General features: G+C 47.5%; 1 protein-coding gene across 2 annotated transcripts in view; it reads left to right on the top strand.

Annotated features, from left to right (window-relative positions):
* rin2a (Ras and Rab interactor 2a) overlaps positions 1-24,370 on the top strand; it is a 39,993-nt gene that overhangs the window by 9,623 nt on the left and 6,000 nt on the right. For both annotated transcript variants that reach the window (XM_048269433.1, XM_048269434.1), the window contains 7 exons: positions 2,646-2,764; positions 8,338-8,438; positions 10,028-10,226; positions 11,121-11,235; positions 12,505-12,577; positions 14,570-14,661; positions 18,375-19,835. In XM_048269433.1, the coding sequence (XP_048125390.1) occupies positions 2,702-2,764; positions 8,338-8,438; positions 10,028-10,226; positions 11,121-11,235; positions 12,505-12,577; positions 14,570-14,661; positions 18,375-19,835 (2,104 nt within the window). In that variant the 5' untranslated portion in view covers positions 2,646-2,701. The remainder of the gene's footprint in view (positions 1-2,645; positions 2,765-8,337; positions 8,439-10,027; positions 10,227-11,120; positions 11,236-12,504; positions 12,578-14,569; positions 14,662-18,374; positions 19,836-24,370) is intronic.

The following is a 24,370-nucleotide window of genomic DNA, read 5'->3' on the forward strand; positions in this document are numbered from 1 at the left end:
CTCTTTCTCTCTTCCACTCCCTATCTCTCTATCATGTTCTCTCTCTACCTCCATCACTCTCCCTTGCTCCATAGCTGTTGCCTAATAATGCCGTGCACCAGTGAAATGTAATCCTCTTGTTTTTGCTGATGGATTCTTCTGAGCTCAGCTGCCAGAGGGGGCCTCCACACTGCACATGGCTCCGTTCAGCCGGGGAGCGGTGACGTCTCGCACTGGGGATTGGGGGGGGGAGGGGGTCAGTCACAGTGGAAAGGAAGAGCGAGGAATGATAGATAGATAGATAGATAGATACTTTATTGATCCTCAAGGGGAAATTCAAGGGTCTCAGTAGCATACAGACATAACACACAACATGCACTTACAGCAGAAATGGTAAACATAAGTATAAGTATAAACCTATAACTAAATTCCACTGTACAATAAAGACAGTAGAAGATAAGACAGATAAGAAAACTAACAAAACTAAATACTAAATACACTATATAAGTTAAATTAAGAAAGTCCAATGTGCTTGAGGGAGATCAAGCATAAGACGCTTGTAGTGACAGGGCCGGGACCCTAAAGGGAGTGGAGACAAAGACAAAGAAAGGACATAGAACTGAGTCTGAGAGAGAGAGAGAGAGAGAGAGAGGCAAGACGACTGAAATAGGAGAGAGGAGCAGAAGAGAGAAGGCATATTAGATTGAAACGAAAATATGTCTGAAGGGACAAAACCCGGGATTCTGAAGCTTTGATGTGTGAGGCGGGCCGTATGGGGGCCTGCACACACAGATGTTTCCTCACCCAACACACACACCACACACACACACCACACACACACACACACACACAACCACACACATATATACACACAGCCTCCACACACACACATACTCACCCCACCAGTGGGACAGCTTTAATTTCACACCCAAAAACAGCCCGCCATGTGCAGGCTCGGCCAAATAGCACCACCCCTGTGGCTAGATACCCCACGGCTCACGTCCACCACATATGCACACGGCTGTTCCCTGTGACATACACACACTGTGCGAATAGGGTGGTGAGCCAGAGAGACAGTGGCGGCGGCGGCGGCAGCGGCAGTGACACCTTTGAAGGGTTCGGGGGATTGTTGTGCGTGTCCCAGACAGCTGGGCCAGATCAAAGCAGAGCCGGGCTTGGGATGTAGAGCATCTGGAAGTGGGTCAGACCTGGCTGGTGCTGCAAATGAGCAAATGCTTTGTGTGTGTGTGTGTGTGTGTGTGTTTTAGTTTCCAGAATGCAGTTGACATAAATAAAACAAGTGAAGAAAACAGAGCTGGGAAATTGTCTGTATGCTGTATTCTCTTGAAATGGGGCAGTAGACTGTGTGGGTGCATGTGTGTGTGTGTCTGTATATGTGTCTGTGTGTGTGTGTGTGTGTGTGTTGGAGTGGGATATTTAAAGGTCTGACAGTTCTACACACTCATCCATTTTTTGTCAAGCAGACAGATTACAAGACATAACAATACAGCATTGATCCAAACAAACTATTTATCAACTCAACTGAAATTGTTTATCAAGACCTAGTATTTTCCGCTGCTGATTGCAGTTTAGCCTTTCAAAGTGTTTCAGGAAGGAAAGCCCCTTAATGGTCTAATGGTTATGCACTGCACTGAGGGTCTGGCCTCAAATGCACTCTTGGCCGTTTCCGTCCACTAAACTCAAGCAGACAGACTAACTGGAAATTATGTCTTACATCATTATAACACCTTATAAACTATAACAGTGTGTGTGCGTGTGTATGTGTGTGCGTGTGTGTGTGTGTCTGTGTGTGTGCAGCACACTGTGGTAAGAGCTGTGTTAAGACATGGTGAAAGATGTAACCTGTTGAAGCTACAAATAAACTCTTGACATGCTGTACATCCCTCCTCCTGAAGGAGATATAGGTGAAAGAACTGGCCTTGGTGCAGGAGAGAGAGAGCACATTATGTTTGCACTGCACTGCAGGGAAGTACACTCTGATCATGAATGTACTTCATCTCAGTCCTAGAAAGACACATGCTGTGGCTTCATGCCAAGTCTCGAGCTCTGTGCCTCTTTCTCTCCTTTTCCATTTGCAGTGTTACGTCTCATGGTCATGTTGGAAATATAAGAATACAGGGCTGGTAGAATCAGTGTTATAACTGTAGTCAAACAGAAACAGAAACAGCAGGACATGGGGCTTGTGGAGAAGAAAGAAAGGCAATTCTTGGATACTGGAACCAAACATGGGAGGTGTTTCATGGGAAGGCAGATTTGAGAGTGGAGAGAACTTTTTCCCCCCCATTCTGAAGGAAATGAGACAGCATAAAAGTAATGACTTGTTTTCTTTAATGGAGTGATTGGCGAAGTTGCTGAGAGGGCATTTTTAGGACTACAGTTCACTTTGAGGTAGTTAAATAAGACAGAAGGAGAGAGAGAGAGGGAGAGGGAGAGAGAGAGAGAGAGAAATAGATTAAAAAGCTCTTGTTTGAGTTTTGGGCTCTGGTTCCTGGTCCAGTCGTGGTGGAATGCTGATGGAATTTCCTCCACCAGACCCTGTCTGACTCTGTTGTCTGTCTGTGTGTGTGTGTGTGTGTGTGTGTGTGTGTGTGTGTGTGTGTGTGTGTGTGTGTGTGTGTGCGTGTGTGTGTGTGTGTGATTCACAGTGGCCCAGCAGACGCAGACGTGTGCAGTCGCAGACGAGTGAGGAGGACCCCGCAGTATGTCTGCCAGCACACTGCCCTGCCAGCCCTGTCAGATGGACAGGAGTGGCAGCTTCTTCAAGGTAAGAGAATAATCTCACTGTGTTCCAACACTCTCACTGTGTGTGTGTGTGTGTGTGTGTGTGTGTGTGTGTGTGTGTGTGTGTGTGTGTGTGTGTGTTCAGTTCAGAGTTCAGTCGCCCCATCTGCCTGTACTGGTTTGTGTCTGTGCAGATTATCCTATCTCTGGGTTACTGAGTCCAACAGTCTGCCTCTCTCTTCTCTGTTGTTTCTCCTCCCATGTTCAATACCTCCATGTGCTCGTGTGTCTTGGCCCATCTGTCTACCAGCTTTCTGTCCCAATTCACTGGTCATGTATCACCCCTACCCATCAGAAGGGGGAGCGCAACCCAATCCGTCTTATCAAATTTATGAGGACTCGCTTCTTTTTTTGCCCGAATGAGCTACCCCATAAATCCAGCACCAGATAGCCACAGCCCCCACAGAAAGAGCTCCTTCCTGATAAGGATGCTGCCTTTCAGCCATGAAGTCATGGAGCTCTCTATCAGAGGCAGCGGTGGCAGCGGCATCAAAAGGAGGCCGGCCGCGGCCGCCCCGCTGCTCCGAGGTGCTGCGCCGTGCAGGCCGAGAGGAGGATCCGTTCCCACTGTTGGGCCTTTGTCTGGGGCCGGGCCCCGGGCCAACGAGGAGCTGCCCTGGCAGGGACCCAGGAGACACTTCAAAGCCTGCACCACAGGCTCATGTTCCCCCCTCTCTCTTCCCTCAGGCATAAATCAAGTGTGTGTGTGTGTGTGTGTGTGTGTGTGTGTGTGTGTGTGTGTGTGTGTGTGTGTGTGTGTGTGTGTGTGTGAGAAATGCGAAGTGTGAGGCTGTGTTTCTGTCTGTGTTAAATACATGTGAATGTGAGTTTTTGTGGGTGTTTTGTTTTTGTGTGTTGCAATTGATTTATTGTTTTAGTATTTGAGTATGATTGAGTGTGGGTGTGTGTGTGTGTGTGTGTGTGTGTGTGTGATTACAGAACACCCCATGGCCAAACCTCAATAATAGCTTTCTGGCGTAGTGCTGTGACAACAATGAGCCATCTGCAGCACTTAACTGTCATTATGTCACCTCATGCTCTCTGGAACACATAGTTCTGAGACCTGCCATATAATGAATCTGTGTCATGCTCACCGCCATCATGACACAAGTGACGCGTGTACTCAGGTCACCCAAGGTCTTTTGGCTCGAGTGGCAGGAAAGCCATCCGGTCATTATGGGAGTCTCTTAAGAGTCCTCTCACCTGCGGCAGCCATAGCCATGTCTTCATCACGAGCCTGCCAAGCCCTCATTGTGCTGGGAAATGGATGGGGGCTGTCTAGTGTCATTCTGATGCTAACACCCCAGTTAGCCTCACACAGGTTGGTTTTCAGTCAGCCAAGTTGAGCAGAAAGCTCCAGTGAGGCGTCACAGTGCTCTCTTTCACTCAGTCTGAATGGACTGAATAGACGGAGCACCAACATCTCCCCTGTGTCACTGTACACAGGCTAACACTGGACAGTCAGTAGCCAGAGAGACACTGGACCACTCCTGAGGCTCTCTCTGTAATAGTTGTTGACTGATTTGTATGTACAATAGAAGGGCTGATGGATTTGCATACTGCTTTTCTTAACTAGTTTGTGGGAAGCTACAGCTGGAGTAGCTTTTTACTGTAGTCTATTTACTGTTATGTATTTACATGGCCTCTATCTGTCTATCTATTTCCTTACATTTCTCTGCCTTTCTCTCTCTCTCTGCCTTTCTCTCTCTCTCTCTCTCTCTCTCTCTCTCTCTCTCTCCCCTCCCTCCCCCTCTCCTTCTTTAGAGTGAACACTTGAACACCTTGTACCCAGTTAAAGGCTGGTCGCGAGTCTGAACACATACTTTCCTACTGACCAGTTTAGGTTTTTTTTCCCCCTCCTCATCCTCTCGCGGTGTCCATGTTGTGTACGTCTGAGTGGAGAGGCCCGCTGCTCATTAAGCTTTTGCCCAGATGAGAGCAGCTCTTGGATCCGCGTCGGACCTTTTACAGAGAGCGACGTCAGTGCCAGACGCCACTCGCCGCTCACCAGCGGCCTGCCAGGAGGCCTGGACCAGCCCAGTTGCCGCAACTTTCCCTTATAAAAGGCCATCACGGGCAGGCACGGCAATCACCAGGCGGCATTTAGCTAAATGGCTGAAGTTGTTTGATGCTGAGGGACCGTGCCAGGCCCAGAGAGGTTTATCGGCGTGGTTACGTAAGCGGGCGGGCGGGTGGAGGTTTTGTTCAGTGCTTTATTAACGTCTGATTTGTAGCCCACGCGTCCTGCCTGCCCGGACGTCTCCAGGCAGGGTGTGTGTGTGTGTGTGTGTGTGTGTGTGTGTGTGTGTGTGTTTTTAACAGCACTGTCTGGTTGTCTCATCACACGGTAAATGATATTCTGTTGAGCGACGCATGACTTGCTGCTGTGGCCAGACAGGATTTTTGTCCTCGTCTCTCTCTCTCTCTCTCTCTCTCTCTCTCTTTCTCTCTCTCTCTCTCTCTCTCTCTCTCTCTTTCTCTCTCTCTCTCTCTCTCTCTCCAGGAGGTGTCGAAATGTCAGGTTCGCTGCCTGTGCCATTACTTTGTCACCCTAATGAAGCAAGAAGTGGCCTGCTTCTTAATAGCCTAGTGTTAGTCACACTCATACACTCATGCTTCTGTTCTTGGAACCACTGCTGAGAGCTACACAGAGGCGATAAGCTCTGAAATTATTTTCTTTAATAAAAGACATTTCTCAAGCAGCCCATTCAGCATCTCAATGGGGCATGGCTAATAGTCTCAGTGTAAAAGGGGTTATTTTATGCCTGCACTAATCGGGAGTGACTTCAGCCATGTGGCTATTAAGTGTAAGTCTGAGGATGAAATTGACCTGTGTCGTGACTAAGGCCTGGCCGATTGAACACTTGAGCTTGAGACTGAGCTGTGTGTTTGTGTTTGTGTGTGTGTGGGGGTGCTGTGCTTGTGCTTGTGTGTGTACTGTAGTGTGTTTGTGTGTGTGTGTGTGTGTGTGTGTGTGTGTGTCTTGACTGTGTGGCCAGGGTGTTGAAACACTTTATCTTGAGGCACTTGAGTTTGAGACTGTATGTATGTGGGTGTCTTTTATGTGTTTGGGTGGGTGGGTGTGTGTTGTCTCATGGATCAAATGGGCACCACTGCTCCTAGCTATGAGCGGTGTTGAGTGAGTGGTGAGTGAGTGAGGCAGGGAGCCTACATTGTTATTGTGGCTTGCTGACGTGCGCTCAGATGGGGTTAGGCAAACAAGCCTCAGAAACGTGAGTGGAAAACGCTGGCTTACAAGGAACATAAAAGAGCGAGTATAGGGGAAAAGACTGAGGAAGAGCAGAAGACAGACAAAGATAGATCAGACAGTGAGAAAGAGAAGGAGTTTGTGTTTGTGAGAGAAGGGTGGTGAGTGGATGTGTCTAAGCAGTGCACTCACAGATCCTTGAGTTCAGTTGGATGATTTTAGTAATTCGTTGGAATACACACAAAAAGAGGGTCTATGGAAGGAACATAAAGGCTTGGGGATGTCAAACACTGACATCTTCTGGTCACCAGCAGAACTCCAACGAAACCAGCAAAACCCATATAGCATATATTGTTGTGCAACCTGATTAACTGTGAACTTTTAAATAAATAACCAGAGGAAAATTCTCTGTATACAGCTTCTTAGACTTGGATATTACTTTGGCGTGGGGACAAAACAACTCTGGGCAACACCCTTACAATAAATAATTTGCAGCAAACTTCTGGGTGATTTGTGGGAAACAAATTAGTTCACTAGAAAATCTTGCCAGAAGTTTGCCGCCACACTTAGCCAATAATGGTAAATTTCCAGTGAACTTCTGGTGACAAACCTAATTTGCATATGACTTTGCCGCAAATTTGCAACTGTTTTCACTATTTTCTGACATTAGACCAAACAATGAATTGATCAATCAATAAATCAGCTATGAAAATAACTGTTTTAGCCCTAATATATAGAAAAAATACCCATGCACTGTACCATAACAAGGTGCCCTCAACACTATCACTGCAAGTGAGTCAGAAGCCTGGGCTTTGTCTCAGTGCTCTTGTCCATGGCCCGGTGTCAGTGTGAGTTCGCTGTTGGTGACCAGGCTAAATGGGCTGCATTGATAAGAGTGGATGTCCCCATTGTCCACCATTCAGACGGCATGCATGCAGTTGTCATAAGCTGGGTCTCACCAAGTCTCACCAGTTTAATGTGAGTTGTGCAAAGTGTACTCTCATTGTTTACATGTTTTACCACTATCAGGCAGCATTAGGCGAACAACTTATTTTGTGTGTGTGTGTGTGTGTGTGTGTGTGTGTGTGTGTGTCCAAACCAGTTTATTGTGAGTTGTGCAAAGTGTACTCTCATTGTTTACATGTTTTACCACTATCAGGCAGCATCGGGCAAAAAATTCCTTTTGTGTGTGTGTGTGTGTGTGTGTGGGTGGATGTGAGTATATGTCTGCATACATTCATAGCCTAGGTCTTCTTCAGCCAGTCACCTTGAATTTTCCCTTGGGGATCAATAAAGTATCTATCTATCTATCTTTATCTATCTATCTATCTATCTATCTATCTATCTATCTATCTATCTATCTATCTATCAATCTGTTATGGTCTGTGTGTCATCACTCTATGAGGATATGACTGGTGTCTCTTATGGAATGGGAAGATGTAAAAGCCTTATGAAAGACAGGATTTCCCACCGTTGTGTCTTGAGGTTCATTACTAAAAAATACAAGCATATTTCTTCACAAAGGAGACTTTATATGATATAATCCTTTCCCATTTGCTTAGGGGCACCATTTGCCGTTGTGTTTTTTCTAGTTTGGTTGAGATTTCACTAGTTTTCAATTGTAATTATATTGTGATTAGGTTTTGCTTTGATTAATAGTTAACAACTAGCTAATTGTTTTGAACTGCATCATATACATGTGTATTGTGTGTACATATGTGAAAGTGTGCATTATTATGCCTTGTTTTGAATGCATGGGTGTAAATGGCCATTTTCAGTTTCCATTTCTGCGGCATGTGTGTGTGGGGAGGGGTATGTGCCGTAAAGGAGAAGTCAGGAACGGACAGGGATGTGACTAACAGTTTCCCAGCCGAGTCGGCATAAAGCATGCAATAGCCTAAAGCACGTCCAATAGCCTGACAGAGAAATGTGAAGAGCAAACATCTGCATACACACACCCACACACACACACACACACATGCACACGCGCACATGCACACACACACACACCCACACCCACATACACACAGTCAGTTTCTGTTTTACAGACTAGACCAGCTAGTTTCTTCACATTTTCTCAAGAATAGATAGGAGAGTTGCTGTGCGTTGAGGGATGTTTGCGTTGCCATTTTTGTTTTTCTTTGCGTGCCTCTTTCACCCTGTCTCATTCTCCTTATTCGTCTGCTTGCTAATAACATCTGTGTCAAAGGTATTTGACTATTTTTGAATGTCCTAAAGGGATCTCTCTCTCTCTCTCTCTCTCTCATTTGCAGTGTATCTGTGATGTCTGTTGTTATGATATTCATTTTGTATGCATTGACCTCTCCTCTCATGTGTGTCTGTTTCAGCTGATCGACACTTTCTCGTCGGAGATCTCCGAGCTGAAGCAGGAGATGGTGCCGCCAGCAGTGCCGGTGGACAGGGAGCCGGAGACGACCGTGCTGAGAGGGTAAGAGCTCCCCTTGGTCATTCCGCTCCTCCTACACGTCACACAGCCTCTCACACACGTCAGCACCTGTCATCGATCTACTGTTCTTATTGCAGTGTTTGATGTCAGATGTGTTTTGTAATCTTTTTCACTAGGGTATGCTTCAAGAGTGTCAGAGTTTAGTATGTGGAATATGTTGTTTATCTTCCCCAAATGGTGTTTAATGCTTTAAAGTGCTGCAAACTTGAAAGCAGCCAGTATTAATGTTTGAGATGTACTGTGACATTATGCATGCATTAAATAAGGAGAAATATTGAATGTCATGTGTGTCCTTTTAATAATCAACCTTGATATTAACTATTAAATTAGCTTAGTTGATAAATAAACACTGTTCCCAGTTGCAGTGTGCATGGTCTGCCAGTAGGTGGAATATATGTCATGTGTGATGTGTGTGTGACCGGAGTGATGTGGCCTGACTTCCCAGCACATTTTCATGATGACGCATGTCTGATGTGATACTCGAATCATGTCTGCTGCGGGGCTTTTGCCAATTATGAGGAAGTGTAGGCGAGGAGTATAAACTTGAAGGAAATTGAAACAAGTTCATTAGATTGAACACTTTTGTTATCACTATCTAGCTATCTAGCTTCCTGTTGAACACTCTTTGTGAATCAGATTACTGTCACCCAGCTGGCCCTGGTGTTCTGGCAGTGGCAGCGGTGCTCTGGAATTTTCTTCATTCCGCAAACTGTTGTACAAGGACATACTCCAACCCATTCATACGATGGAGCTCCCCACCCCTGATCTATCAGACCTCAACAGTTAAGACCAAATGCAGAGCACAACTCATTGCACATGACCCCAGTCACCCCCTCTTCACACTGCTCCCAACAGGATGCAGCTACAGGTCCCTGGCCGGGAAACGGACGAAGTTTTGTGTCCTGTGCCATAGCATCTTTAAACAAAGCTCCCCGGTGGTGACTGTGACTGGTGTGTGTGTGTGTGTGTGTATGTGTTTGTGTGTGTGTATGTGTGAGAGTGTGTGTGTATGCATTTGTGTACGCTGTGTATTCCGTGTACAAGGGGGTTGTGGTAATACATGGGCATGTGGTAAAAGTGTGTGTGCACATTAGGATGCTTGGGTGAAGGTGTCAATGTTATGTACGTAAGTGTGTGAGGCTCAGCACGGACTGTGGTAAAAATCTATCTCACTTCAATAAAATGACTGAGTGAGTGATGCAAGCTGCTATTCCTATTGCACGATTCACTCCGTTGCCTAATAGTACTACTGTAAGCGGCTGAGCCACCCTGCCACAGTCAAGCCTCCCAGCAGACCACAGCTTTTCATTGAGCTGCGGCAGTTCTCCCAGTCTTGTGTGCAATAATGTAATATAAAAGGGCAACATCAAACATTTGTGCTGTGTGTTGCTGCCAAATGAAGGAGATTAAGGATGATACTGTTTTTGCTGCGATTGTTGTTCGGTGGGCTGTTGACTCTGTGTGCTCTGACCCCAGGACCCTGTTTGTGTGTTGGACTGGACCCTGTGCTTGGTGAAATGCGTCCCTAAATGTTTCTTTTAAAGACACACGTGGTGTCCGTCTCTGTGCAGGTTAGAAAACGAGGTGAGCGGACTCTTCTTGCAGGCGGCCGACTGCGCGGGCACTGGCGGGGTGCGGGATTCCGGCTACGACTCGCTGCGGAGACGCCTCAGCGTGCTGGACCGACTGACACAGACGCATGCCGTCTGGCTGCAGCTCTCGCTAGGAGACGACGAAGCCAGACGCATCCTGCTGCCACAGTCACCAGGGGTAAGAGATTTGTCAACTGTACAAGCTCAGACACATGTTAAATGTTATTAAGACACAAGTTAAGACGTCAAATTTTAGCGTCACAATGATCTCAGTAACTTCATATTCTGTTACATTTAACATCACAGTCAGCAGTCACCATCATGTGTGCAGATTAAAGTGTCCCTATTTAGCAAGAGTTATATACAGCATGTATGCCATTTATATATATATAACAGTAATGCAGGCTGTTGGTAACCTGACTCTCGCCAGATGAATTTCATTCCGCCTACCTCCACTCATCCATTTGGGATCGATCCATTGGAGAGGTGTTTCAGAAGGCTGGGCCTTATCAAAAATCCTTGCATATGATTGGATAAGCCACTTGTTCATCATCTATTGACGTGCTACTTCAACCACTCACATCGAAGACAACCCGTGACGTTGAGAACAGTCTCACAGTCGCTTCTACACTACGTCACGTCTATGAAACTCCCGCCCTGCGTCCTGATTGGCTCTACCATAAAATCTGGTGCCGAAATCACTCTCAACGGAAGCGATCCCAGATGGATGAGAGTGGAGCTAGGCGGAGCTAGGCGCAACAAAATTAATCTGGGGAAAGTCAGGTTAGGCTGTTGGTACATTAAGTCATTGAAAGTGCAATTCATTGGTATTCTTGACTTCCATCAAACTTCCCACCATGTATGTATTAATAGCTCAGTAGTGTAATATCAGTAGTAATGCTGTGGGTTCTCTTGTAGTTATTTTATTTCTAAGCGGGTAATCTGTGGTCTCAACTAAAATATCCCCACACACATTAGCTGCTAAAATATCCCCCACACACACTAGCTCCCACTCTAATCAAAACAGTTGATATCAGGTGGGAGGATGACTGGTTGTGTTTGTCCACCTTAGACATTCCTGGTTCGGAAGTCTCAGAAGCAGCAGAGGAAGGTGATCTCCCTGCGCATGGAGGGCAGCAGCGGTGACGCCGCCGTGCGGGACTTCCCCATCAAGGAGAGTCAGTACAGTAGGTATCTGTGTGCGCACAGCCGCTGCACGGGGACCGCTGACCCCCCGCAGTCGGCTCCGGGACGTTTATTTGTTGAACTTCCTGTTAAGTCCCAGGAACGAGTGCTTCCATTTCCTGTGCCTTTGTTCTCGGTGTAAGCCGCAGTGTTGGCCTCTTTCCTGAACAAGGAAGACAACTGCCAGACTGTTTGTTGACGCAGAGAGGTGGTTTAATCTTCCTGTGTAAGTCAACATAGTTTACCTTATTAAGACAGATTGACACAAAAAAAGTCGCTGGCCAGGGCAGATACCTTGTTGTTGGCAGTAACAGTATGAACCTTCATATGAATTCATATGAAAACATTAAAAAAATAAGAATGCTTTCTTAGCCTTTCAGCATTCTTAAAAGCTAGTTGAGACTGCATTAGACCCAGGCTTTTCTGGACAGATGACTGAAGTGTGTGTGTGTGTGTGTGCGTGTGTGTGTGTGTCGAAACCCACAGTGCCCTTTTCCTCTCGGGGCCTACAGTAGTTTCCACATGCCAAGCACCAGAGACCGTGCTGCCCCGCTGACCCGCCTTAAAACCCAAAGCCCAGAGGCGTCCCCTAAGCACTGGGCCTCGAGGCTGGACAGTGGGCCGACACGCTCCACAGTCAGCTCCACTCAGTCCGCCCCACACAGACATGACCAATAGAGTGCAGAGAGACAGATGTAGGGAGACAAGCACAACAGGGATTGGCTCGCCGGGCCTGTATCCAGATGGCAACATCTGGATCTGGTTAACCCACTTCCCTTACTTCCCCTCTCCGCTGTGTTTTCTATTATTCTCTCCCTCTCTTCTTCTCTGTCTTGCTCACTCCCTCTGTCTCTCTCTCTTTCCGCTCTTCTCCAACTTTTCCTCCACTGTTTTGTTTCTCCTGCTCATTCACTCTTCTCTCTCTCTCTGTCCCTCGCTCTCTCTCTCTTTCTTTCTCTCTCTCTGCTCTTTCTTTCCATCTGTGTCATATTACAGCAGCCCTCTCTCTCTCCCTTCCTCTTTCTCTCTTTCTCTCTCTCTCTCTCTAGCTGGCTGTGGCATGTAATCTTCAGGGCGGAGCTGTCAGCTATGTTGTTGTTGGTGTGAGCACATGCCTTTCCTCAGCCCAGCCCCCACCCCAGCAAGCTTCGATCTGTCCAGCTATTGTCCTGGCCCATTAGACACGGCTCCGTATTTTAAACTCTTTCTCTTCTCTCTCCCCCTCTCTCACTATCCCTTTATCTCTATCCCCCTCTCTCTTGTTCACACAGCCTTCTCACTGGAGGGGTCGGGGATCAGCTTTGCAGACCTGTTCCGCCTGGTCGCCTTCTGCTGCATCAGCAGGTAAGAGTCTGAAAACGACGACCGCCAGCCTTCCACAGCTGCCCACCACTTGCCCAGGTCCAGCAGCAACTCTGCAATAGCGTGCTTCAACAGGGGGACATCTCTGTTTTGACAGCACTAATGGGAACAGCCATGCTTGTTGCTCCGAACGGAATGTGTTCATTGCCACAGGGCTCTTTGCATGTGGAGAAGTGTTGAAAAATGCCACTGCGCCTATAAGCAAATCCTCACCATTGGGTCGGTGGCATGGGCCGTGCTTGCTTTGCATGCCAGTTGTGTTTGTTGTATACATTCCATTCTGGGACTAGAAATACAAGGCCCAAAGGTCTGGTAAACTGATTTGTCTCCAAACTGTGGATTAGATCTAATTGGGCTTAATGTGAAGCACATTCGATCTGTGTTGTTTGCATGAGACGCCAGCGCAGCAGAGTGGTACGCTTTGGGGAGAGGAGGGAGGAAGTGTGTACTGTGTATGTGGAAACAGTGCCTTGCTGACAACAGGAACAATAATAAAGCAGCATGTGAGATATGTGTTCGATAAACTATTATGCGTGTGTGTTTGTACATGTGCACGTGTGTTTGTGTGTGTGTGTGTGTGTGTGTCTGTCTGTCTGGTGAGGAATGCAGAGTGGTTTGGGATGTGACACTGTCCCCAGGGTCTGCCAGGATCACTCACTGATGGCAGGGCTGGCTGTTTCTCCGTCATCCTTTCTCTCGCACGCGCCCTCTCACCCCAACTCCACCCACCCCCCATCTTCCCCTCACCCCAACTCCACCCACCCCCCATCTTCCCCTCACCCCAACTCCACCCACCCCCCATACCCCCTCTCTCACCCCAACTCCACCCACCCCCCATCTTCCCCTCACCCCAACACCACCCACCCCCCATCTTCCCCTCACCCCAACTCCACCCACCCCCATGCCCCCTCTCACCCCAACTCCACCCACCCCATCTTCCCCTCACCCCAACTCCACCCACCCCCATCCCCTCTCTCACCCCAACTCCACCCACCCCCCATCTCCATCTCACCCCCACTCCACCCACCCCCAATCTCCATCTCACCCCAACTCCACCCACCCCCCATCCCCCTCTCTCTGGACGTTCTCATATGTTGTTTTGCCAAACTGTGAAGATGTGAATACTTATTCAATCAGCAAGAGCTAAAATCTCTCTCTCCATTCCATTTCTCTGTTTCTCTGTCATTTTCTCTCTCCTTCTTTCTGTCCATCATATGCATCCTCCTCTTTTCCTCTTGTATGCTGAGCCTCTAGCTGCTTTCAGACCAACTAGCCAAAGTCCGGCTGTTCTGCGGATGTCAAATCGTTGGGCCGCTTATCTGAACAACATCACCGGTCATTTGGAAGTCCGAACTTAGCCAGCTGTTCTACTGCTCCCCTCCTAATATTTCCGACGGACATTATGTAAATGAGCTCTTGTCTGAACGAAGTGAAGAACATGCAGAGAGTCTGTTGATGTGCATGTGTGTCGTTCAAACATATGTCAGCTTAAGGTCCGCAGGTTAGCATCATGACTGAATCACCCAAAGGGTCAGACCTCCGTTAGACAAAGCTCTGCATGTATTGCGGAGGGTGTGTCTGAAAGCAGCTTCTAACTCCACCACATTCTTTTCAAGTTGTGCCTGTCCATTTTGCTAATCTCTCTCTCCCTCTCTCTCTTTTTCTCCCTCTCTCTCTACCTCTCTCTCTCTCTCTCTCTCTCCCTCTCTCCATCTCCCCCTCGTGCCGTATTAAAATCAAGCCCATGCACAAACATTGGCCACTCTATTAGTCAGCCTCATGCCTGTGCTATGCCATGATTCAGAGCTGAGTCCTGTCTCCCCCTCCTTTGTGTTTTCTTCTCTTTAAACCCAGATGGTGAAAAACCTCTCCTCTTTAGCTGCATCAGACACAGACCTCAGCACAAGGCAGGTTCTTCTTTAATTTAAAAGCCATTTTAACCTGTCTTTGGTGTTCTCTTCCTGTTTTTTTTAGAGATGTCCTTCCCTTTACCCTCAAGCTGCCCGAGGCCATCTCCACAGCCAGGTCCCCCACTGATCTGGAGGCTGTAGCAAAGTTGGGAATAGGTGAGTGAGCAAGCATGTCCCGTTCCCTGTCACTCATTTCAAATGTGTAAGCCATTCATGTGATATGGTGTTAATGCTGCCTGAGTCACACTCTAAATATGACATGTGACATGAATTGTGAGTGGCACTCTGTCTCTCTAAAGTTGACTCCAGCTTAACATGCTTTATTGTGAATCATGAAGTGGAATCCACTTTAGGTTTGAATGCAACTCGGCTGTCACAATTCATCTCAGACAATCTGGTGAATAGTTTGTCAGCAAACAACCAAACCAAAAATACCAAGGTCATTCTACCGTAATGGTTTTCGGTGGCACACTGACTTGACTGAGACTCCGCTTGAACAGGATAACAGTGTCCTCTGTCTGCTGTCATGGATTGTTTGTTCATGTGTTGGCTGTCTGCACAGTAGAGAGAAAAACGTTCTGGAAAAGCCCATGTTGGCTGGACAATGCTGCTGTTTGTTCATGCGAGGTGGACGTATTGGACCCACGTTCTACCGTACGCTGACATTTCCCCTACAGACGCTTTATTCACGACCTACAAAGGGATCAAATGCCGTCGTCTGTGTTCCATGTCAATGCACTGTCGACATACGGGTTTGAAGTGGCTCACTCAACAAGTATGCCTATAGACTGTGACCTCAGGTTTCTTAGCAATGGTTTTTGAGGCTAGTAGACAATACAGACTCTGTGCTCCAGCAACTGTTGGAGGACATATAAATAATCATGTTGTTGTGTTGTTCCTAGTGACGTCCAATGGTGTGCCACCACCTCTTGTGTATACTGTTTCTGTCCTGACGTCATTGGATGCACTGAATACCTGATGACTGGTCTTGTGTGTCTATGTGGCACTGCTTACAGAAATGATATATCCCTGTGGGAGGCAACTTGAAAAGGCAATGGCAATATCAAGAGGATCCTCCTAGACACCCTCCAATTTTGGATCACCTCCACCCCCCTTCTCCTTTTTTCCTAAAACGCCAGGCTTACACAACCCTGTCATTAAAAGCGTTTCATATCAGAGTCACATGGGACACTCTGAAGATGTCCCTTCCCACGAGATCAAGGTTTGCCTTGTGAAGCATCCAAAAGGAAACGTGAGCCTCTCTCTCTCTCTCTCTCTCTCTCTCCCGACTCAAAAGCGCCCCTGCGTCCCGTGCCTTTTGTTTGATTTATGTGGCGCTACGGTCGCACTCCCAGTTGTGTAAACTCGGCTTTGTCCAAATGGCCGCCGCCCTGTTGTGCACTGCCAAGCTTGGGGGGAGGAATGTTTGTTTGCGGAGCATGAAAGTGGGGGTGGGGGTGGGGGTGGTGTTGGAACACACTGGATCGGTCAGCTGAAGCTTCGGTCACCTTAGATGGGTTTTGGGTTCTCTCCCATGGGGAAAGTGGGTTCGATTACAGATCTTTCCAGGTTGTGAGAGTAGAAAGGCCATACACTCTTCCAGAGGACTATTGCCTTTTGGAGGAAGGTGTGTGTGTGTGTGTGATTGACTGACTGCCAGAAAAGGCTTCGACATAGTTGGCCCAGGACGCTTGTCTAAAACCAGCCAGAGGGAGTGGGACGCTGCGTGGCAGGGTGGGGAAGGGTTTCAGCAGGGCTGGGCCCGGAATCTCCATGCCAGTGAGGCTTCCAGAGAAAAGCACCCGGAGCAGTTCAGGAGGAACAGAGAAGTGGCAGATCTGATTTCACTCTCGGTCTAAGGGTGGTAGGCCCTCTACCCGTAATGAGCTGGGTGAGTTGAGGACAAGAGAGAGTGAGTCATAGCAGGATGAGAGAGAGAGAGAGAGAGAGTGGATGTGAAGGAAAGAGATATAAGTGAAACCTTGAGTGTGTGTCGTGGGTATGTTGTATGTCTGTAAAAGTAAATGTTTAAAAAAGGTGATAAAATGTTGAGAGGGAGAGAGGGAGAGGAAGAGAGATACAAAACAAAAGGAAGAGAGACAGGGGCACAAGGAGAGAGACACAAGCTTTAGCAATGGAAGGCACTGCAAATTATCGATTATTGATTATTCGACAGACAGAGAGAGAGAGAAAGAGAGAGATCTAAATTCAAAGCACAGACATATGAAATATTGTCTCTTCCTCATCACTCCCTCTGAGATGCTCAGGTGAGGTGTGTTTTATTGTTCAGATAAGATATTAAGATATCAGTCCTATTTCAACTGCAGGTGAAAACTGTGACTACATCCATCTGTGGTAGAGGAAATACACACTAATGAATGCATGACATGTTTAGGTTTCAGTTATTTGTACCAAATGTTTGTATTATAATAAGTTCTGAACTTCTGAACCATTTGAATGTGAAACACCTTTGACCCAGTTTTTTTTTTTTTCTTTTATTATACTTTTTTGTATTTTGCATGCCCCAATTATGTTTGTCGTATGATATGTGTTTTTCTACCAAAGTAATACAGCTGTATGACTTCAAATGTTGAGTGCACATGAATGATTACACACTGGATACAAAGTAACCAGTTGTGTCCTTTTGAAGTTATTAAGTTTTGACAATTTGGTGTTTAAAAAAAAATAAAAAATAGAACAAATGTGAGACAAAAACAGAAATGGAATGCTAAAGTGGAAAACATTTGAGAGTGAGAGAGCGAAAGAGAGGGCGAGAGGGAAAGAGAGAGAGAGAGAGAAAATAGAGGGAGAGAGAGAGAGAAGAGTCCTCCCACTTTAACATCTGCGTGTGTGACTCAACCTACTGAGAGAGTGAGCGAGCGAGTGAGTGTGTGTGTGTGCTCTGTGTCACTGTGTCTTTTACGATCGTCACCATTTGAGCCACGGCACACAACAACAGAGCACTAAAGTCAAGACCTCCTGCCGTAACCTGACAAAAGTTAGTGCCTGTTCACCGAGCAGTCAGTATTTCCAACAGGATTAGCCGTTTTCTGTGGGTAAGCAAGCCTGAAATCCTTTATCTTATCTGATAGGTCTGTGTCCATTTCCATGGTCTGATACCTAAGACTGAAAGGTTTGTTGTCAGTGTTTTAGATTTCAATCATCTAGATTTATATTACACTATCTGTGGTTAATGCACTGTTGTGGCATTGAATGCTTTTCTAGCACAGTTGAATGATGAAATATCTACTGCTGTTGCTATTGCTACAAGGTTTTTTTTTTGTTTGAGCGTTCTGTAGCACACTTTGTCATTACGCATTGGTCCTGTTGGCTGCCTCCCAGCTCCCTGCCTTAGTGTGTCTGTTTGAGTGTGGTTTCCTTTTGGCTTTCTCTGGGAGTGCTGTGATGTGTCTGATGTTAATAAAGGGCGCTCATGTTTACAGTCCTGTTTCCCTCTGTCTGCTGGCAATCAAGTTGTTTTGTTGAGTTGATTTGTTCTCTTCTTCCTCCCAAGGTCTTTTGGTCAAAACATTAATCGTCGTTTGAATTTTGCAGCTCTTTATAAACACTGCAAACATGGACTGCTATATAAACACAAATTGTCAGGACATAATTCACTAATAAACAGAAATTAGTAATAATAATGAGATAGCATTAAATGACATAACTAATATGAGACGATATTTCGTATGTCTGTGTTTTGAATTTGGATTTCTCTCTCTCCTTCTCTCTCTCCTGCTTTCTTTCTGTGTCTCTCTCTCTCTCTCCTGCTTTCTTTCTGTCTCTCTCTCTCTTCTCTCTTCTCTCTCTCTCTCTCTCTCTCTCTCTTTGTGTGTCTCACTGTCTCTCTATCTGTGTCTCACTCACAGGCTTCTGGGACTCTGACCTGAGTAATAAGAGGAAGGAACCATCGTCTCAGTCGCGGTCAACGCTTGAGGAAACCACCGTCCAACAGGAGGGGCAGAGTTCAACCCCGAGAGACAGCACCGACCCCAGCCTCCACACCCGCGCCCCATCCCACCTCGAGCGCAGCCAATCCAAAGGAGCGCTGTGCTTCATCAACCCCCTGTTCCAGCACCAAGCAGACACCCCCATCCCAGAGTTCCCCGTCGTGGCAACAGCACTGCCCACCACTTGTGACCCCCAGCAGACCGACGGCGGCGCCCCCCTCCAGAACGGCACACACTCAGGTCCCTCACCGAGCCAGAGCGGAGTACCTAGCGGCCACAGCGGTTCCACTCACAGCGGTGGTGGCAGCGGCGCCATTCTGACCCGTGGCAAGAGCGTGTCCCGCTCGCCGCCGCCGCCCCGTCCGCCCCCTCCCCGCTCGCGCTCCGTTCCCCGCCGACCGGCGCCCCCCCGGCAGAGGAGCATGCCGGAGACGGCCTCCTGGATCAACCCTCCCCAGAAGGAGAAGAGTAGCCTGCTGGGCCGCCTGGGCTCCTCCTTCTCCTCCTCCCTGTCCTTCTCCTCGTCCTCGGCCTCCTCGCCGCCCAAACGCATCAGCGCCCCCATCCCCGTGCCCTCGTCCCGGGGCAAGAAGCCGCCCGCGGGGCCTGATGTGGACGGCCACCGCTGCCACCTGGCTCTGGACGACCAGACCATCGAGCAGGCCGTGTCGCTGAGCCTGGCCAAGCTGTCCCAGCGCAACGCCTCCAGCATGGACACGGCCAGCCCCAGTCCCAACCCCAGCCCTCTGGAGCCTGGTCAGGGCTCGGGGGTCGGAGGTCAGAGGGTGGACGGCGGCGTTGGTAGTCGGACCCGCGGTAACAGCGAGCGCCTGAGCGACATCAGTTTCTCCACCTCCTCGTCGGACTCACTGGACTTCTCCAACAGCTTCCCGCTGACCGTCGCGAGCTCCTCCAAAGCCGGGGGCCGCGGCGGCCTCACCGGCGACAGCAGCATGGAGGAAGAGGAGGACGACGAAGATGAGGAGTTGGACGGCGACTACGGGCCAGGGCCCGAGAGCGATCAGGAGATGCGGCCGCCCTTCAAGGCCAAGAAGCGGCCGAGCGCCGGCACCTTCGTGCTGCCGCGGGCCCTCCGCTGCCACCTGCGGAAGGTCAGCGGCGTGTTCAGCTCTCTGATGACCCCCGAGCGGCGGGCGGTGCGCCGCGTCGTCGAGCAGGCCCACGACAAGAGCACCTACTTCGGCTGCCTGGTGCAGGACCACGTCAGCTTCCTGCTGGAGAACGGCGGCCTGGGCCACACGTCGGGCACCGAGCTCCTGCAGACGCTGCGCCAGTTCATGACCCAGATGAAGTCCTACCTCCTCCAGAGCTCCGAGCTCGACCCACCCATCGAGTCCCTCGTGCCCGAGGACCAGATCGGTAAGAGTCCAGCCTCCAGGACTTTCTGGTTTTGGCCTTGAAAAGGAACCTTTCCTATTATTATTGTTGGTAGAAATAGACAGTATACCGACATATTGTGGAAGAAATGTAGTTGTTGACATAAAAAAACATAACCTTTGATACTTCACTCCTTCACTCATCTGCAGTTTACCACACGTGATGAGCTATCTATTCTTTCTATCAGTTCATGTGCATTCGCATGTGGGGGAGGTGTGGTTTCCTGAAAATAGATAAGATCGATGAATCATTTCAAAATGTGGTGTGAAAACATCAGCGGAATATGACCTTCATAATTTACAGTGGCAAAACAGGGAAGGGGGGGAGGGAGTGCACACAAGACCAAAAACTAACATTATATGCATGGCATGGTGTGTTTGGGTACAAACTAAAGGGATTTACTTGCTGGACGCCAAGAGATACAACCTGCTTTGAGATAAAGCATAAATAGATAACAGAGAAAGCCTTGAAGACCCAAGAGATAAGGCCTGTGTTTAGCTATAGCAGGAATAGACAATGGAAGGGAAATGGCACTGTGGATAGGATGAGCTGATAACTTGTCGGTGCTGTTGCTGTTGCTATTATTAGCTCAGTTGAAAAAAATCACAAAAAAAGAAAAAAGAAAAGTCTTTCTGTAGGTTTTTATATCTTTATGCTTTCTTGGCTTTAGTGTGGCTGCTGTAGTATTGTTGGATGATTAGCCAGGATGCTTGGTGTGAAAATGGAACTTTCATTGGGTGGACAGGAGCTACAGAAGGCTTGGAATTTATTAACAGAGAAGGGAGCGGTCCCTAGGGGTCGGATTTCACGTGTGCAATCCTTGTGTGTGTGTGTGTGTGTGTGTGTGTGTGTGTGTGTGTGTGTTTGCAGTGTTCTTTGTCTGCCAGTTTCAGAGCTACTTCAGCCTGGCTGTGCAAACATAACACACCCGCTGACAGGGCAGAGCTGAAAAATGTAGGCCAGTTTCATGAGCATCTGTGTGGTAGATGGCTCAGCCTACTCTGCACACAATAAAACACAAAACTGCCATACACTACCAAGACTAATGACACCGCCACAAGTCCAACTAGAGTGGGAACATCACCATTTAATATTATACCAGGACCCACCCACCATATGTTATATTCATGTTGGACAGGCAAAGACTTTGGTAATAACATTATAGTTTTGAATAGGAGACATGCACTTTCAGCTCCCACGCAATATTCTGCTATTGGAGTGGAAATGGAGATGAGCTGGGCTAAGTTCTGTCTCTGTTCCACTCCAGTTTCCATTTGCACACTGTTTTTCTGTGAAGTGTTTTCAAGAGTGCTGAGATGAGCTCAATGTCAGTAACATTCTTGGAGAAGGATGTAAAAACATCCCACTCTCTCTCTCTCTCTCTCTCTCTCTCTCTCTCTCTCTCTCTCTCTCTATCCTTCTCTCACTCTAAAGTACCGTTCAGTGTGGCCCTCTCTCCAGATGTGCCTCTCTCATGGACGCCAGCCAAGTGGGCCAAGCTCCACTTCTCAATGAGCCTCTCATTCTTGACCAATCACAGGCCCCTGCTCATGTGGCCGCCCTCCCTGGTGGAGCGGGCCATGCCGGAGTGTTTAGCATGTCTAAGGGACCTGTTGATGCAGTTCCTGTGTTTGCGTGGGAGGCTGTGAATGTGTGTGTGTATGGGGGAGAGAGGAGCAGAGAATGGGGGTCTTGTGCTCCACTTGGCCTGGCCCGTCTCGATGTTTTTGATTCGTGTCCCGACGGGCCCAGCCTCGTGAGGAGATTTTGTAAGAGTTGTTGATCGTCCCACGCGCATGCTTGTATGTAGCCTAGTAGCACGTCTTCTGAGAACAGGGCAAAACAGGGGGGTTGGTGGTTTATCATTGTCACAGGGTAGCGGAAGAACCTTGATAATCCAGCCAAAAAAGGATGTGTGGTCTAAGAAAAGATGTTTGAGGACTTGAAGGTCGACAGGAGATAGGCCGTATCAGAGCAGGCTCCAGATGGCATTTACAGGTCAGACAGTGGGCGCCCCATGCCTGTCTTCCTGCACAAACTGTTTTAGCTGGAGGAGATAGGAAATCTTTACCACATGTGACACATAAGGCATGACACTCTTACAGCTAAATGTGTGAATGGTGGTTGTGTGTGTGTATGTGTGAATGGTGGTTGTGTGTGTGTGTTCAGCCAGGGTGACAGACAACAGGAGTAATGTTCCTATTGTTTCCTCTACTGTGTAAGAGGAAGTGGCTGAGATTTAATGCACTGCACATACTGTATGTCATTCGTCTGTTTGGAGAAGTGAGTCTGTAGTATTTTTCATGTGGGGAATTCCATAGTATGTCCAGAGAGTGTGTCTGTCTGTGTGTGTGTGTGTGTGTGTGTGTGTGTGTGTGTGTGTGTGTGTGTGTGTGTCTGGCTGTGATGTGTTGGAGGATAATGGCTTACCACAATCAACAAGTGTGTATGGGACAATACTTCAATCTTGTTGAGGTGTGTGTGTATGTCGGGGGGGGGGGTTCTTTTTTATTCAGAGTTCCCAGCTCAAGTTAGTTTGAGTCTGACAGAGCTCTGGGTTAATGATTATGTACTGCTGTCTAGCGTAAGGCCCAGTGGATGGGAATCCCCCACAGACGCTGATGAGGTAGAGTGAGGGGGGGCAAACCAGGACAGGTTCCACGCAGGTAGCTTATGCAGTTTCTTGAGGGGAACAGAGAGCTGGTTTGTGGCCGCGTGGGCTTGATACGCAACTCTTTAAGTGAGCGTTGAACGGAAGAGAAACGCCCATGTGTTTTTCCCCTTGTCAGGCCACAGGAGAGACGACAATTATGGAAAACACATGGATCCACAAATCTGTTCTCCCTCCCTCCTTTTTATTGCACCACACTTGTCAGCCTCATTTTCTTCTGTTTTGGATGCATACTTCTTTCTTTTTTTCTTTTTTTTCTGATGACATTATCATTATTTTGGCAGAGTTGCTAAATTTGAGTTTGCCTGATGCATACTCCGTTCCTGTGTTCCTTATTCCTCTCTTTCCCTCTTTTCCCCTCTCTCTTTCTTTCTATCTCTCTCTCTCTCTCTATCTCTCTCTCTCTCTCTCTCTTTCTCTCTCTCTCTCTCTCTATCTCTCTCTCTCTTTTCTCTCTCTCTCTCTATCTCTCTTCCTCCCTCCCTCTCTCTTTCTTTCTATCTCTCTCTCTATCTCTATCTCTCTTCCTCCCTCCCTCTCTCAATCTGATGATATTACCAATATTCTGCCAGAGAGTGTCTAAGCTGAGTTTTTGTGTTGACCTCTAAAACACAGGAAAAACCCACACACACACACACACACACACACACACACACACACACACACACACATTACTAAACCACCCAGGTCCACAAGGAAGTTGAAGCTACTGTGCTGATGTTGCTGTGGAATTTTGGTTGATTCTGTGGTTGATTTTTCTCTCACAAACTGTTTTAATTTAGCTATGCTCTCATGAATCTCCACAGTTCCACAGTAAACGTCTGCACAGCACTCTTTTTAACATGTCAGATGAATGCATATGTCACATAACTAAGTGTAATTTTGATTTAGTCCATGTTAGAATTAGAGCAAACATTATGGTGGCATGCCTATTCAAACAATGTATTCACTTTTGCAGTGAAAAGATGTTACACTCAGACTTGCCTGAACTTGCCACATTTTCATAGAAGTCACAGGACAGGTTCCTGGAAGATTTGATGTGTTTTCAGCCAGCATGTAGCATTATGATAGTAAAAATAACATAACAATACCGTAATAATAACATAACAATACCATAAGAATACAATTTAAAACATGACTGTAATCCATTGTTCACCAGAAAAATTCTACAGATTACATGCTTGGTCTGAGGAGAAACGTTCAGCTAATCAAACTATTACCAAACATTCCATGTTGTGGAGGTCAGTGGGAGGAGATGGCTTGTATATTGTGAAGTCTTTAAACCCAACCTCGCATTCATGCCCTGAAATGAGCCTAGCCTCTGTCAATAGGTAACACTGAGGCTAACTATCTTTGCTGACTTATGTCAGTGAGTGATGTCAGTCAGGTTACAGCGAGTTCAGGAATGAGACAGAGAGAGAAAGAGTGAGCTAGAGAAAGAGAGAGAGAGAGAGAGATGACATGCTACATATGAGCTGACATGTATGGTTTTTTAGAGGTCTGATGTCAGGCAGTGAGAAATATGTTTCTGCTTCCCCTCCTCAGGCACCGCTATGGTGAGTGTGGAGAGATGCTGACTTAGCTGATTTTAACCTGCAGTCAGCTCTGGGAGAACCAAGAGCTGGCAGTTAGGGCTCGGAGGTGGCCAACTCAGCGCTGTGGCTCACATGACTGTATATCAAGTCATAGATTTTTTTTATTATAGAACCCTTATGCTGCAATTCAGCAGAGTCTGTGGAAAGTCCACAGTCTACCATTTTGAAGTGGAGCTCATTACAGGAATTGTCTGTATGTGTGTATGTGTATTTGTGAGTGTGTATGCATTTGTGTTTGAGTGCCTTGTATA

The sequence above is a fragment of the Alosa alosa genome, chromosome 18 (genome assembly GCF_017589495.1).
Source record: "Alosa alosa isolate M-15738 ecotype Scorff River chromosome 18, AALO_Geno_1.1, whole genome shotgun sequence".
Classification (NCBI taxonomy): domain Eukaryota; kingdom Metazoa; phylum Chordata; class Actinopteri; order Clupeiformes; family Clupeidae; genus Alosa; species Alosa alosa.